Below are 16,607 nucleotides of genomic sequence, written 5' to 3' on the forward strand. Positions count from 1 at the left end.
TCACCAAGCTTCCAACACTACGGATGAACTTTGCTGTGTGCCAGTTCCAAGTGTGACTGACAGTGTAGTCGCTGTACAAAGGGATCACTTCACTACCAGTATGGAGAGGTGAAACAATTATAGCAACCAGTAAATCTAAGGATGAATAGAAGGTGAGTGTTGTATAAAGGTAGATTTGAAAAATCCTAAAGGTATCCTTTAATGTGTTGTGTGTGTTCGATGTCATTTATAAACTTGTGTAGCTGTCTGTCAGTCTACATGTCTGTCTCATGGCAGCAGCAACAGACTGAATAGTGTCTTTGAGTCGGTCTCTGCCTCTATTCCCCTCTCTTCTATCCCTCATCATATTTTCTATCCGGACAGCTGTCAGAAGGCCACCAGGGTTATTATCTTGATATGAGATACAACATGTCGGCCTTGGGCATCTCTCTCTCTCTCTCACTCTATATCCCCCTCTTGCTCTCCCCCTCTCTTGCTCTCTCCTCTTATATCAGGTAATAGGTGTATTGATCTCTGGCCACCTCTGTTGCCAGGTGACAGACGGACCAGTGGGGATTAAGTGGTCAATCTGCATTATTGGCAGCCTTGCCCTTTTTATATCCTGTCTCATGTATGTGTGTGTGTGTGTGTGTGTGGTCATACACGTGTGCAGATGCATTCTTGATTGTGTGTGTTATGTTCATGTGTCAGCGTAAAAACATCAGATACAAAACTTTTTTTTCCTCCCATTTCAACCTTAAAAAAATGGGGATATTTTTAGCTAAAAGCAGGCTGATAGGCTGATGGCACTCTGATTGATCACACACCAATTGAAATTGGGCAATGTCCATTCTCCATAATGAGAATCAGACGCTTACCTCAGCGGCCAACGTCCGAACCAATTTGGAGAGGCAGAAAATGTTTGCATCAGGCGTGAGACACTGTGTCCACCGGGGAGCTCTTTATAGCGGCTGGCTTGTTTCTTCTCCTTGTTTACCGTGGAAAGGACACACTGATGACAGCTCTGAGGTCTGAGTATGTGCTCAGAGCGCCAGGCCTCCTGTTAAAAAAAAAAAAAAAAAAAATTCAGCTTGAACAAAAGAGAAAACCTCTTTGAAGCAACGCATTCAAAGAGGTTTTCAGTACTTGGCATAGCAACAGCAGGGGCAATGACAAGTGCTTCCCCAAGTGGCTGCTGTGCACTGAGAAGTAAAATGGAGATACTTTGCAGATGCAAGCCCTTAGTGAATTATGCATTTTAAAACACGCACTGCAGTGCATGCTGCCAAATTAGGATACAAGCATCACATTCACTGCCGTTGATAATCCTTATATGTTTACTTGCTTGATTTTTTAAAAACATTTTTAAGAAGGACACCTTTCTCCTTGAATGTCTATAGCGAGGTTTCCATCCAAATGTTGCACAAATTTTAAGTGCATTTCTAGAGAATATTCAAAATGCACATTTCCATCCAAATATTTGGAGTTAGGTCACCGAGATAAACAGCTGGTGGCGCTAATTCTCCAGTCGGTGCCATGAAGCCATTGCAGACACAACGAGATGAAGCAATTAAATGAATGCCAGTAAAATCCCAAATTGTGAAAAACCTGATAAAAAAACATGATGGAAGTATGACATTTATGTTTGTTTCATGTATTCATTTGAGGAGCCTTACAGTCTCCTCATCACTTCTCACAGATCTGATGTTTTCGTCCGCCACAGAATATATTGATGATTCTGTGCTTTCCTATTAATCATCTCAGGACCTCTCAGACTTATTTGCCCCTGGCAGCTTTATAGTGTGTATTTTCTTTATTTGGTCATGGATTGATAACAAGTACTTACATAATGCTAGCCATGCCTATAATCACAGTAAAACACTGTAAAAATTCTACTAACATCACTGCATACTGCACTAATGTACAAAGGTCATATTTTAAAGTGGAGCTATTATGCTCATTTCAAGCTCTATATTTTTATTCTGGGACTCCACTAGAATAGCACTGCGTGATTCATAGTTCAAAAAATCTCTTATTTATCTTATAATGGCCCTTTATGCAGCCCCTCAGTTCAGCCTCTATCTCTAACAGGCAGTCTTAGCTCCTGTCTCTTTAAGCACCCCCCTTGTTGAGCCCACTCTGTTCTGATTGGCCAGTTTTCCAGAAGCCTTTCAAGAGGCAGCTGTATCAGAGTCATGTTAAGTTACCCTCGATGCAAACCCAACATTTCTTGCTTTAATTCTTCATATTAAAAGCTTTTCAATTACTAAATAATAGGAGACCTTTATTGTGAAGAATTTACAGAAAAAAAGAAACATGTTCCTCACCAAATTAGCAGAGCTTCATTAGCGGTGCTAAAAACCGATAAACAACAAGATATGGAGATATCTGGAGCTCTTTGTTCAATGAATCAGTCAGAAATAATGCAGGGAGGAATAGTACAAGCAGAAACAGCCACAGTGATGATGATGTTTGATGAAGAGCTGCAGACGACCAGCACACCTCCAACAGGTAAACAACTTATTTTACTTTGCCCTGCTGTGTAATGGAAAAACACTCACAGTGTGCCAGCTCGGCTTGAGTCATGGCTCGGCGTGATACCCCCAAAACAATGGAAAAATGCCATAATGTTATTGGAGCAGAGCAGTGAACTTGCACGCTGTGTGTGGAGCAGATGACCATATAAAGAAATCCATCACAAGCCAACGTCGGCTCAGGCTGAAAGAAAAGAAAAAAACTGTTGGAAACCGAGCGCTCAGAGCAGTCTGAAGCCGGTGCTTTTTGCTCACAGGGATACGTTTACCTCATTATTTGACACTTTGGCCACGTTTAATATGAACATCCGACATTGTAACATTATATATGACTGCAAATAAGGAAAAGCATAATAGGTCTCCTTTAAGAAAAGATGGGATGCATTTAACTCTTCTGCTTCCAGACTTCATCTTGACTGCTGCGTACAAATCAAGGATCAGACAGGTGTTTCTTCAACAGAAAATAACAGCTAAAGGTTGACGTAATATTCAAAAGACAGCATTCTAGATTGTGAATGTAGAATGTCTGGGTAAGAATCAGCACTAACACGAGCACTTGTAATAACAGTGGAGGCTTAAATACATTTTACAGTAAGCAGCTCCATGCATGTACCAGAAGTTAGTAATTAGATCCGGTCTGAACATCTAATGACAAACAATCTTCAGAAAATAGAGCAGAAACTGCTGTATCCATCAGTCTTTATAGTCAATGGGTCAAGTTAATGCATGAGACACCCTGCAGTAAAACATGATCCGTACATGCATATGTATGTGTGTATATGTAGCAGCCAACCAAGACAGTGATTAATTAAATCCAGTGGGAGTTGTGTTCACTGCAGAAGAGAGGGAAACACTGCAACAGAGAGCGCTACACATCCAGTTGATAGACACATCCCAAGTCAATATATGATGTATTACACCGCACAGGGACTGCCTAAAGATTACCATCAGTTGATAGACTCAGACCTAAGTCACTGGACAATATACAATACAGTACCTCGGGGACCAATGGAGAGTGACGGTATAATCATCCCACCTCATAGGAGAGGGACACTTCTACAGCACACCCACTACGGCCGATCAAACTCAGTCAATACACAGTGCATTACTGAGGGATTGGAACCTTAAGAAGAGTGTTCCACACAAACGTGCAGACTGCTCGCAGCTTTCCTGTAGTTGATGAAATGTCTACTGATGGTTAAGGTTGGTTGTTTTGTTGAACACTATGACAATAACTTCTTGTGAAAATGCAGTAAACACATTTTTATGGGAAAAATCTTTGGACTGCACCTCCTTGAATATTGTCTATGTGGTGTGTTTTTCACCACTTTGGTTAAGACTGAAATCAAAAACCATTAGATGGACGCCATGAAATTTTGTAAAGACATTCATGGTCCCCAGAGGATGAATCCTACTGACTTTGATGATCTCCTGACTTTTCTTCTAGCACCACAATCAGGTCAAATTTTCAGTTTGTCCATTTTCTTTATGACCAAATACCTGCAAATGTAATTACATCCCCATCAGCGTCAACTGTGCTTTGTGCTAACAAGCAAATAATAGCATGCTAACATGCAAAACCAAGATGGTGAACATGGTAAACATTACCCACTAAATATCAGCATTGTCATTGTGATCATGTCAACGTTAGCATTTAGCTCAAAGCACTGCTAACCACTCCACTCCCAGCTGTAAAAGTTTCACTGGAAGTTTTTCCTTAAATAGAAATTGTTGTATTGTCAAAAACACAGCCCACTCACAGTCCCAGTGTACTGAGTACAGCTTGAGTACAGACACCGGCTTGCAAACAGCACATCAATTAGACAACAGTCAAAAGTTTCATCAGCTGTTACAGCATTAACATCAATTAACTGATATTACTGCTGCTCGTTACGTTTGTCATTTCAGCTGGCAAGAACAATGCACAGTGTCTGCTACCTAAATGTTTTTGACACTGCTCCTTGTTAACAAGACTGAGTTTACAGCCATGCCAGCCACTCTGTGAGGCTGTAATTAGTCACAGAGATGCTTTGAGTTAAATAATAACACATCTTATTACAGCATGATAATATAACATTAGCTTATTTGGTGATGTCATTACTTTTGCAGGTATTTGGTCATAAACCAAACATTCTGGATATGGATATGATGGCGCTGGATGGAAATCAAGATTGCCAAAGTTATTACAACCCATCCTGAGGGGAACTTTACCAAATTTCATGACAGTTCATCAAATAGTTGTCAAGACATCTACCCAAAGCCACATGTCAACTTCATAGTGGGACTGGAGGAAAAGTCTGGGTATCATCAAAATCATTAGGTTTCATCCTCTGGAGATCATGAATGTTCCAACCCATCTGGTAGATGTAGAGATATTTCACAGGATGTTTCTAAACTTTGACCTACAGGTGGTGCTATAGGAAAAGACTTTTCCTAGTGTTAACCAAAGTCATAAGGGTTCATTTTCGGGGCAGCTTGTAACAAATTTCATGGTTATCTATATGAAAGTTGTGGAGACATTTCACTAAAAAGCAAAATTGTGACAGTCAATGTCTATACAAAATTAAATCTTAACCCGTCCATAGTTCCACATCACTAGCATGGCTAAAAAGGAGAGGTGACGATTTGATTTGAAATCTGTCAGTGTTGGAGCTAATCCAAGTGGTTGGCAAAACAATTAATATCTTCAAACTAAACAGCTTGTTGAGGGGCTGGGAGATATTTCACAGCAGCTCCTGATGTGGCATGTAGTGCTAAACATAGTACAGTATAGCTCTCACTCTTCCTTCACTGTATTAATCTGTGAAGGAATCTCCACCCCCAACCCCGACACCCATCAGCCCACCCGACTCCACATCACACAAGACCGACAGCCATGCGTGATGGGAAACACACTCAGCCGGTAAACGGGGCCTGGAGGGCCTCTTAGCACGACAAACAATGGCTGACCTTGGTGCGCTACTGTCATTTAAACAGCCGTGTTGTTGGTTCTCTTAGCGTTTACTGGGACATGTGGGAGTTTCCCCTGCAGTCACATCTGTAGTATCTGCTAATACTAATAACATAGTTCCATGTATTCCACATAAGCCTAATGCGGGATGTCGATGTATGGAGAAATGATGGGGTATGTCTGCATTAACACTGTTGGGAGCTGTACAGGCATATGTACACACACACACACACACCAGTCATGCCTGTGTAAGCTCCCTGCTGTGGAGAAATGCTTTACATTCACATAGAGTGACAGAATGTTGCTTTTAATGTTTCACTCTGTCAAAGGAGATCCATGTCTTTGCTGCATCCTCCTATCATGATGCACACACACACACAAACTACCCTATACCCCCAATCCACATATTCACTACCATCTCCACACACATCATACATGCAAATTCAGACACAAACACACACACACACAACTGTATTAAATTGTAACACACATGCACCCAATGACAGCACAGACATTAAAGCATTTTGACTGGCAGGGAGCCAAGGCTATATACTCGGCCCCCACCCAGCCTGACAACTATCTACACCGACACAGTGAAGAACACAAAGACAAGGAGAAACTGTGTCTATCTCTCTCTTTCTGTGCAGTCGGGTTTGATACTGACTGTGGATGGAACTTTGGTTGCCCCCCCGATAAGGAGGTTTCTAGCCATATTGCAGCGGGGAAAAATCTCGTCTCTGAGTCTTTCTTGCTCCATTTTTGTTCTTTTCTGTAAAACTCAATGCTTTGGCTCTTGGGTGATCTCTGCTGATATGGATTTCCAGGTTGCACATAACACTGGGCTTTTAAATGACAAGCCCAGTGCTTTTAAAAAAAAAAAAAAAACGGACACCTGGGTAATTTTCACATCTTTGAACATCCTATGCATTTAAGGGGTGACTCACAAAGTCATACTACACACTATAAAAATACTACACACTAATTTTGTTATTTGAGACACTGTACACATTTGAATCGATAAATGTTCACAACCTGCACCTACAACCTGAAAATGAGATGAGCAACATAATATAAAAGATGTTAATAAAAATGTATGTGGAACATTCAATTAACAGCTGTAGCCTTCTGTACTTCACCAGCTCTACATATTGAATGTCCTCAGTCCTGAACTATTAAATTGATCAGATTCAAATACTGATATATAAATCAAAGTTGAACTGGGAGACTCTTAAAAAGACATGTGGGGATCAGCTGATCAGTTCACCACTCTGTTGGTGGCTGAGGAACTATAACAACACACACAGTCCACTTGGTGTTACAGAGTGACACACCAGCTGCAGAGAGCACATTAACCAGAGAATGCACACACACTTCTTTTCATTTTGGCCATTATGGAATTAATGTTAATTAGCAGCTGATCTAATCTGCCACCAGTAATGGAAGCTTGCTACCTTTATGTTTTCTATTGTTCTTTGCTAATAAAAAGGAGTGTGGAAAGTGTGATAGGAACATTGTTTGCATCAGATCTTAATGAATCTGGGTATTTTGCCAGATTCATTTTTTTTCAGTTTTGTCACATGCAACTCATAAACTTTAACTATTTAAAATTTAACAAGATATTAAGGACTGATGGACATTAACATTAATTTAACAGGACAACGACAATGTACTTGCACTTCCCAAAGACACACACACACACATTATTGGGGTTCAACAGAACTTTTTTTGTATTTGAATCAACAGTAATCAAATCCGTTTATTGAATCAGAGTCCTTTCAAATCCTTTATCAAATCCATTTGGGTTCAGCATTCAACAGTTGTAACTAAAGTTTAAAATGGCTTAAACGCAAATATTCAGTTGAGATCTCTATTTTTTGTTGGCTGAGTAGCGAGAAGATGTGTATAAATCTGTATTTGATACATATAGTCATCTTTCTGACTTTTTCATGTGGACATCCAAACTCCATTTAGAGGCTTCAACATGCCTCAGCCATGAAATGAGAAGTTACACTGATATGTGTTACGTGAGGGCCAACACACACAGAGAAGCCTACAACATAATGTTGCAGCAGATTGAGATGTTTGGCGTGCTGTCATGACGTCCATCTTTATTTACAGTCTACTGAGGTAGAAACAAAAGTAAGTACATTTGTTTCATCCTTTTAAAAAGGATAAGGGCAGAAATTTGACATAAGCCCCAGCATATACTATAACATGCCTGTGTGCTGCTCAACATGGAAATCTCTCAGTTCAATCCTTGGATATGTTTGTAAAGTCATCTAACCACACTAATACAAATATACATTTCTTTAGTCACTTATCCTGTTCAGGGCAACAAGTGGCTATGGGCCAATGTATCCCAGCACGCACTGGGCATTAGGCAGGGTAGACCCAGGATAGGCCACCACATCAGCAGTATGTTAAATATAATTAAATAAGTAATGCAAAGGTAATGCAACAGGAGAGACTGTTACACAATATGATCTGTTGCACAAATGTTTTAACACGTCTTTCTGAATGGGGACTGGTGTTCAGCATTCAGAAGGACATGTTAAAACATTTGGACAGCTTGTTGCCTTTTCTAAAAACTTACTACATTATCAGCAGCTACAAGCTTGTGTCTTGATTGATATTTCCCTGACACGTTGTTTTCTCTCTCTGTCATCAGGAGTGTGTTGACTGCTGACTGGCTGTATTGTCTGTTGGGAGGCACCGAGCGCCATATCAGCACGCAGCTCAAACTCTATTGGCAGGTGAGCAGGACAGATGGGCGCTCAGCGGACGAGTGTGTGCATGAATGATTATTGGTAAAAAGGACTTGCCGACTGGGGTCTTCACCAGCCTATCAATCAGGACTGTTTAGCAATCTCCGGCTGCTGCAGACGGCCCGCTAAAGTGTTTATAATGAACCCGCAAGGGCAAGGTGAAAGTGTGTATGTCAGAGAGTGCGTCTGTGTCCAGAACACAGACTTGAATTAACCTTAAAATGGAATAGCTAAGGGCACAGTCCATATATCAGTCAGTATGTCTTCTAATCAATAATTGATACTGGCTTTTGAACTCTCTGACCCTCCCAGCCGCTGTAGAGAAACAACTTACAGACCTGTCACTAATTAGCCGGATAGCAGGTGATATCAATATTAGTTCATAACACACAATGTTTGATGTCTCCGCAGAAATATGAAAAAAAATAAATAAAAAAATAGATAAATCAGCTGACATGTTTGAACTGAAGCAGAAGATTGCTGTCATTATGCATAAGTACAAGCCAGAAAAAGTCCAGAAAAACACAAGAATTCGGTGTTCCATCCAGTATTATGTTCTTATTTTTCAGCATTAAAAATCTCCTGAAGCCATTTGTATTTATTTAATTTAATTATAAACCAAAACTCAACAGGACAAAAACTACTTGAAACTAGACAAAGGCAACTTTGTGCTTGGTTATGATTGAAACTGCAGGTGCCAAACACTGTCAAGTGTTTAAAAAATGTCTTAAAATGTTAATTGTTTGCACGTAACATGAGGACTTCTAACTGCTGAAGTGTCAGTTGAAGTCAAAACAGTCATTTCAAGTGTAGGAGCTCAAAGCAATTGAAATCAGTTGAAGTATCATAACTGAAGCGTTTGACATTTTAGTTTCAAGGTGAAGCCCTGTAAGCAGTTGAATTATAAGTGTGTTTGAGAACACAAAGTAGTTGAAGTGACGGTTGAAGAGTAACGGATGAAGAGATGACAGCTGCTAACATGTCAGCGGGATTGTAAACAATAAAAGCCACTGAAATTTCAGTTGTAGTTTAGGTGAGTACATTGTAAATAGTTGGTAAGTAAAGCAGTGACTAAAATGATATTTTATATTAAATATCATTTGAAGTCAGTAAAAATGGACCTGTCAGTGAAAACTAGCTTAAGTGTCAGTTTCTGTTAAATGAAAGTTGGTTGGAGATGAGAAAGCAGAATCATCCGTATGTTCATTTTGCAATTCTCACTCCAGAGTGCTTTGCTAATGTAAAACTTACACTACAGTGGAAAATAAAACATATTCTCTAATATTAATTTTTTCATGAAGTAAACACACAAAAGCAAAATGATTTAGTGTTTGATCCAGTATTGTATCCTTCTTTTAAAAGCCCTTGATGCCCCTTTAAATAACAATCTCAAGACAGAACAAAAACTACTTGAAATAATCCATTATTTTTGAAATTCATGAACATAAAACATGAACAAAAACTTCCAAAGGCAGAGGCAGTGCTATAACCTCAGCCTTAACAAATACACTTTTAATTCAACATAAACACAATGAGCCTCACAATAGTCATCATTTTAAATACCTTTCATGAACTGAGAGTGTTTTCTCTTTATGTTTGAGGAAGACTTTGTGCTGTTTAGGCTGTGATGAAGGAAGAATATCACATAGATTATGAGACACAAAATAATGATTCTTCCGCCTGTGCAGGGTATAAAAGTGCAGTTCTCTGTTGTCTTGAGTCTGAAGCGCTGAGACGTTGATTGAAACACTAAGGAGGACGTTAATTTGTTGTCTTCTGGTTTGATTGAATGTGCGACTGTGTGATCTGATGAAAGGTCGACGTTAAACTATTCTGTTGATTTGACCATCACTGTCGTTTTGTGAGCTGGCCATTTGTCATGTATACTGCAGGGGAAGTGAAAATCAATCATTTCTTGGAGTAACAGTGTGAAGCTATTAACTGCTATTAAAAGCTGTTATTAGCGTATATCTCAGTATGTAAATATTCCTGCTCCAACCATTGTGCATCAGGAACAGTAGACATGAGTGTGCTTTAACCACACTGACTGCTGATGCTGCTACAAAATGATTATCAGTAAAATTAAGCCAAAATAGCAAATGATAAGTACTGTGAGATGTTATTAATATGTATACCGTCACAGACTTTACCATATGGTTGGGTCAGGGCTAATATTAGGGCTGATTCATGGCAATATTGGATTATTTTTCCATCAATGTGATGATGTAGCCTGATCTGTAAGGTACTCATCATTCCATCTGACTATATTACACAGAAACTGTTTCTTAATTTTAGCATGACAGATATACTGTACATACAGATACTGAATTGATTATCTACAAAATTTACAATATGACATATTGATATCACAGTAGGATTCTGTCCTATTAATCTCAGGACCGGTCAGACAATCTAAACGTCAAGGTTAGGCTGGACTTATTTCAAAGGCAAAATAAAGAAGAATGCAAAATTGTTATAAACATCCATCACAGTTAACAGATCCACGTCCTACCATTGATCCGCCGTACGCAACCATAGTTGCCCTGTGCAATTAGGCATTATTGCCGACATTATGGTTGTGCTAACTTTCAGTTAACCTTCAGTTAACCTTTAATTAAATCTGGATAAGATGTCATTTTCTTTATAATCTGTCTGATTGTCTGACTGCTCGTGTTTGTTGATCTGTTGGACTTCTTTTGCAACGCTGTCACAGTGTTCTCAGATATACACGATTACTGTGGTGAGCATAATGTTATCATAACTGGGAGAAATGATGGCCAAAACTATGAAAAAAATAAAATATTTTCCTTTAATCCCTCAGTGAAGTGTCCAGAGAAATTAGAAATTTAGTCATTTTCAATCCAATATACTATATTACTAAATAAAGAAAAAAACAGTGTTGGGCAACAGTCATTTAATAGGGGATGTTCCATACTCCAATTTTTGGATTGAATTAGTGAAAGGTCAAAACCCAAACAAAATTAAATGAAGTTCCAAGAAAGTGGAAAAAAATCTGAATTGAAGATTCAACCTAAATATTCCTGGTTCATACAGACTAAATACAGAATGAAAGCTGACTAATTAAACTCTCATGTACATGCTTTATTTTGGGACAAATAATTGGATCACTTGAAGGATGTATAATAAACATTTTTGCAGTGCTGTGTGTGACTCTCAGCTCTGCCTGATAATTCAGGATTTTCATAAAGAGCCTAATTTATTTTAAAAGCTGCAATTGACAAATACATTTTATGAGAGTGTCATTAAATGAAATGCATCATCTCTGCCTGTATAATATGTCACAGAGAAAATGAATGCACCAAGACACAAAACCAAGGCGACTGGTGTCTTTAACTATGATTTTATTATGCTGCTCAGTACACACCAGCTTAATATCTGGCTGCAAATTAAATATTTTTCTTTGTGTACAAACATGAAAAAAAAGTAAAACCTTTTTTTTGATTTCCCTTCCTTCACTATTGCTTCTTTTTAAAGACGTAAACCTTTAAAAACACTCTAGTTTGTATCTTATTAAAACATTTGTTAGGGACTATTTTCAGCTGTGGATGAATCCACATTTGGTGTTTTAGTGAGTATTTTTGGCAGCAGTACGGTGTGTGTGTGGGATTGAGTCTAAATAAACTACAGTGTGTGTGTGTTCATAGTAATGAAGGAACGTGATACCCGGTACAGCAGTGCGGCTCATTGATGTGTTATTCATAGTTTTTGGAGAACAATGGAGCTCTACAGCACAGAGGAAGAAGATATATCCGGCTCTGATACACACACACACACACACAATACTTGTTAGTAGATCAATTCGTTTTGGTCTTGTGATTTTGTTGGCAATATAGAATATCACCAGCTTTTTCCTTTAAATCACTTGGACTCCTGGCTGTTTTTGTTCAGTTTTCAGGCTTATTATTTGACAGGCTTATGACACTGTAGCTTCCCGTCACAGCTAGGCATGTCATATATTTTATTTTATGAATAAATGAAGCTACTCAGGAAGTAAATATTTGTATAATAATGGATAAAAAAAAAAAACAGCATTTGTCATTCGTTGAAATACCTAAAACAACTTACATCTATGTTAACCTGGCAAGGACCTCCTGTGGCTGTGTGAAGTCTGCCTCGTTTATCAGCAGCAAAAGCAGAAGCAGAGTCATATTAAAAACGTAGCAAAACCTCCAGTCAGTCAGCGATATCATACAACCATGAAAAAAAAAGAGCAAAACATGGATCATTGATCATGGATGATTAATTTGTGGTTACAATGTTGAGGGGTAAGCAGTGAGAAGGGAATATATTCTTTACAGGCAGCAGTGAGGACATCATCATTTTCAGCAGCAACCACTCGAATGTCTGAAAGCACCTTAAGAGAGCTACAGCATCTCAGCCCAGCTGGTTTGTACTGTGTTCACATACACATTGAAAAAAAAGTCTTTATTTAAAGATCCCCTCCAGACATGTTTGAAGATGTATATAAGATGGTATGTAATGATAATTTGTGTCTGATATGGTTTTTCAACCAAAACAAGTTAAATTATCTTGTCCTTGAAAGAACATCTACTCCTCCTCCCTCATTAAAAATTCCAGAATCTATAAATATGCAAATGTTTTTCATTTCATAAGTCTTCCTGCTAAACACACGATGTCTCCTTCTTCACTTTAAAGTGGAGGCTTCAAGTTCCCACATCACACCAGTCGGCTCCAAACTAGTAGTGATGTCTCAAATCATGCTGGTAGGCCCCGCCCCTTAAAATCAGCACAGAGGAACTTTCCACTTTCAGCAGATGAATGTATCAACAGCCTTCTAGTGTCAAAGTCTGCACATACATCATTCTGCACAATGAAGCTCAAACATCCAACTGTAAGAACAAGAAGGAAAACATTTATGAGTGTATCAAGAATTCATAGTAAATAAATGCGACTTAAGATCAATATCTAGACAGCTTTATACAACAGATGAATTTAGAGGTCTATCTGAAGTCTGACCGTTAGTTAGATCTAAGACTAAGTCTATCTTTGTGAAACCCGCACCTTTGAAAAAATATCTGTCCCTTAAGCTGCTAAATGCACTACTATGTTCACCAGCTAGTCACTAGCTTTGTCTGTCTGCTGTGTGGTGCTGGGCAGCTAGTGTATTTATGGGTTTATTGAAGGTTTTTCATTGAAAACAGCTGCCTGCTGTTGCTGGACATTAGGTTGATGAGAGTGGTGAGAGTGAACCAAAACAATTAGCTGAAAGATGCTACAAAGCTCAGTAGAGCTGAGTGGAACTGCAGAGTCGGGTGATAACTCTCTGTGGGTTCGTCACTACAAGCAAACCCTTTTACAGTACAAGTTGTGATTTGATCCATCATTAATATAAATACAGTATATTAATATATGCAGCTTTAATTTATTTTTAAAAAAAGAGTGCTTTTTATTTTGAATTATTTATGGGTATTTACCCTCAGCTGCTGTCAGTGGAGAGAGTAAGTTGTGATCCCAGCTGTCTGTCTGTCTTTTACAATTTTTTTGGTAAAATGCAGCCATCGGTCACTCAGGATAAACTTTGCTAAAAGTATCATCTTCACTCGCCACAGCTTCACAACTACTCCACACACACACACACACACAGTAGGACTGAGCAGGGGAACAGGGGAAACTGCAGGACTTGTTTTTGGATGTGAAAAAAGAAAGAGGAGCAAGGCAGAGTAAAAGGAAATCCTCTGTGACAGAACTCAATTCAGACTCCTTTCGTCCTGTTGTTTCTTCCTTTTTCTTGTTTTAGCCTTTTTTGTTTCGTCCTCTCTCTCTGCGTGAGGACAGGTGAGGGGAAACGGCTTCAGCTCCCAACACAACATTTCCTCGATTGCTTCCACCTGGAACGATGCCCTCTCTTTGTGTTCATGACTGTCTTAAGGATAACGTGCCCGTCTGTGTGGATGTGCATGTTTTTCGCCATCCAAGCCTGTTCATTTGCATTTGCTTGATGTGAGATAAGTGCAAGGAGCGGTTTTAGTACACAGCACATCAAGAGATTTCCGCTCTTCTCTCACCCCCCGTCTCCACGCTAAGTGAGTTTGAAGATGCAGTGTGGATGTGTGGGTGCGATGTGCACATTCAGTTTGAGGGCTCTTTAAAAAAAAAAAAACTCTTCATCTTTCCCACTACCACCACTATTACCATCAGAAATCACACTTTTTCTGGCCTCTGCCTTAGATTTAATTTTGCTTTGATCAAGAAAAGCCAGATATGGTTCTGTATGTAGCATGGGTCCTCTTTCATCGTGTTCATTCTTCTCCTTCTCCTTTCCATGTTTTCTTTTCATGTTTTCTCTCTGCCCCAATCCACTGAAGATTTATTTCCTGATGTTTTTACATTTGGCAAAAGAGAAAACACACACATTTGCCTCAGCTTGTGTATGTTCAATACCCTCCAGTGGGAATGGTAGGGACAGCAATACCACTAAATTTGTAGTAGTTCTTCAGATTTTTTTTCTTTTGGCATGTTTATTTTGTGTGTGCTTATCATACCTTTAAGTTAAATATCATACCTTTTTCACTGCTCCATTTATCTGAATACTACACTTACTATTTACATTAGTTACATTTTTTTAATACTTCTACTCTTAACTGGATGAGGAGCTACTTATCTAATAGAATAGTTTTCTCCAATGTGAGGACAGTACAGTGTGGGGTCCCCCAGGGAAGCTGCTTGGGCCCACTGATATTCCACTTGTTTAGAGTAAAGCTAGTTTAGCTAGGCTTGCTGATGATTACACAATGTATATGTCATCAAACAGTGTGGATGAGTTAAACCTTCTCTTTGAAAATAGTTTTTGATCAACTAAAACTATTAGACTAAACTATTGTAAACTAAAAACTATTCTATTAGATAAGATGTCCTCATCCAGTTAAGGGTAGAAGTATTGAAAAATGTAACTAACTAATGTAAGTGTAGTATTCAGATAAATGGAGCAGTGAAAAAAGTATGATATTTAACTCAGGAATGTAATGGAGTAGAAGTATAATATAGCATAGAAGTATATGTGAAGTATAAGTAGCTCAAAGGCACTTAGTTACTGTCCACCACTGTAGGTCACACCTCACTAAGTCGTTCTCTTCATTATTAAAAGGTGAGCATATCAGTGAGAAGAGTTGCTGTCATGTTTTTAAGAAATGCTCTTGGATCTTTATGCCACATAACTAGTGTTAGAAGTGAAAACCAGCCAACAGCATCCCCATTAGCTGTTACCTTGGGAACAGCAAATGGGTATCCAAATAAACAATAAAAAATAAACCTGACATTGTATAGAGCAGTTCAATTTAAGGCCTCGGTATGCTTCAAACAAGGTTGTAGGATGTGTCATCCAACCACCATGTCTACAGGCAAAATTATTAAAACCTGCTCTGAATGTCTACACTCAAAGGTTCTCTCCAACAACTCTGTATTGTGCATAGTCATAATGCAATTAATCTTGCAAATGTGGATAATGGCACACACTTAAATTAATGAAGATGAGGTAACAGTCCGTGTACTGAAATGAGCCAAAAGCAGGGAATGTTTATCTGAATTAGAAGCAACAATATAACTAATTTCCACTAACAAGTAAAAAAGGTTAATAACATCTCGTAATGACATAAACTTCTTCATTCCAATTAAACAGTATCCCTCCTCATTCAAAACCACCAAAACAATAACATCTCTTTTGCACTGCAATTAACCAAAACAAGGAAATGATGTGTATCTTGTGTACTTCCAGTAAATTAATCACACTGAGGGGCCTGATGTCTGTCTGCTGCCCTTGAATTAACCTCAACCAGGGACTTGATGTGTATCTTGCTATTAAAAGTTACATAAACTGTCAGACACAGAATTTCTGCCTTCTGAAAGAGAGTTTTAGAGGCTGTCAACACTTCATCTGAAGCATACTGAGGTTTAACTATTAATGCATCAGTAATAATCCAATAGTACAATATATATTTTTCATTATATAACACTCTGCATAATGAAGCATTTTAATTTTGATGCTTTATGTATGTTCTGTTACAGTTCACGTACAGTATATGTTATCACAATGTGATATAGTTACTTTTACTAGTAAAGGGTCTGAATAATTCTTCCACCAGTGCTTTCTAGTTTCTCTTTTAGCTCTTTTGGGACTACTGGCGTTGAACTTAAAAAGGTGCTGAATTTTGTAAATCCATATTCAATCTGTAGTCTCAAACCCAGGACCTTGATGTGCAAAGTGTTCCCACTTTCACACACTCATCAATTCTACATCCTTGTGAGCACAGCTTGGACTGATATGAACAGAGGCACAAGAACGCCCTGAAGCTTCACTCTCTCACTTCACTCCCTCCCTCCCTCCTTCTCTCTCTCTCTCTC

The 16,607-nt window shown here is 38.7% G+C and overlaps 1 protein-coding gene and 1 long non-coding RNA gene across 5 annotated transcripts in view; one reads left to right on the forward strand and one right to left on the reverse strand.

Annotated features, from left to right (window-relative positions):
* LOC122988931 overlaps window positions 1-2,574 on the reverse strand; it is a 160,822-nt gene extending 158,248 nt beyond the window's left edge. The window contains exons 1-2 of the long non-coding RNA XR_006404913.1: window positions 2,541-2,574; window positions 858-1,039 (exon numbers count right to left, since the gene is read on the reverse strand). This is a non-coding gene — a long non-coding RNA (uncharacterized LOC122988931). The remainder of the gene's footprint in view (window positions 1-857; window positions 1,040-2,540) is intronic.
* Window positions 1-16,607, forward strand: part of LOC122988930 (spermatogenesis-associated protein 16-like) — a 116,569-nt gene that overhangs the window by 38,423 nt on the left and 61,539 nt on the right. For all 4 annotated transcript variants that reach the window (XM_044361609.1, XM_044361607.1, XM_044361606.1 and 1 more), the window contains exon 5: window positions 8,132-8,216. In XM_044361609.1, the coding sequence (XP_044217544.1) occupies window positions 8,132-8,216 (85 nt within the window). The remainder of the gene's footprint in view (window positions 1-8,131; window positions 8,217-16,607) is intronic.

The sequence above is a fragment of the Thunnus albacares genome, chromosome 9 (genome assembly GCF_914725855.1).
Source record: "Thunnus albacares chromosome 9, fThuAlb1.1, whole genome shotgun sequence".
Taxonomy (NCBI): domain Eukaryota; kingdom Metazoa; phylum Chordata; class Actinopteri; order Scombriformes; family Scombridae; genus Thunnus; species Thunnus albacares.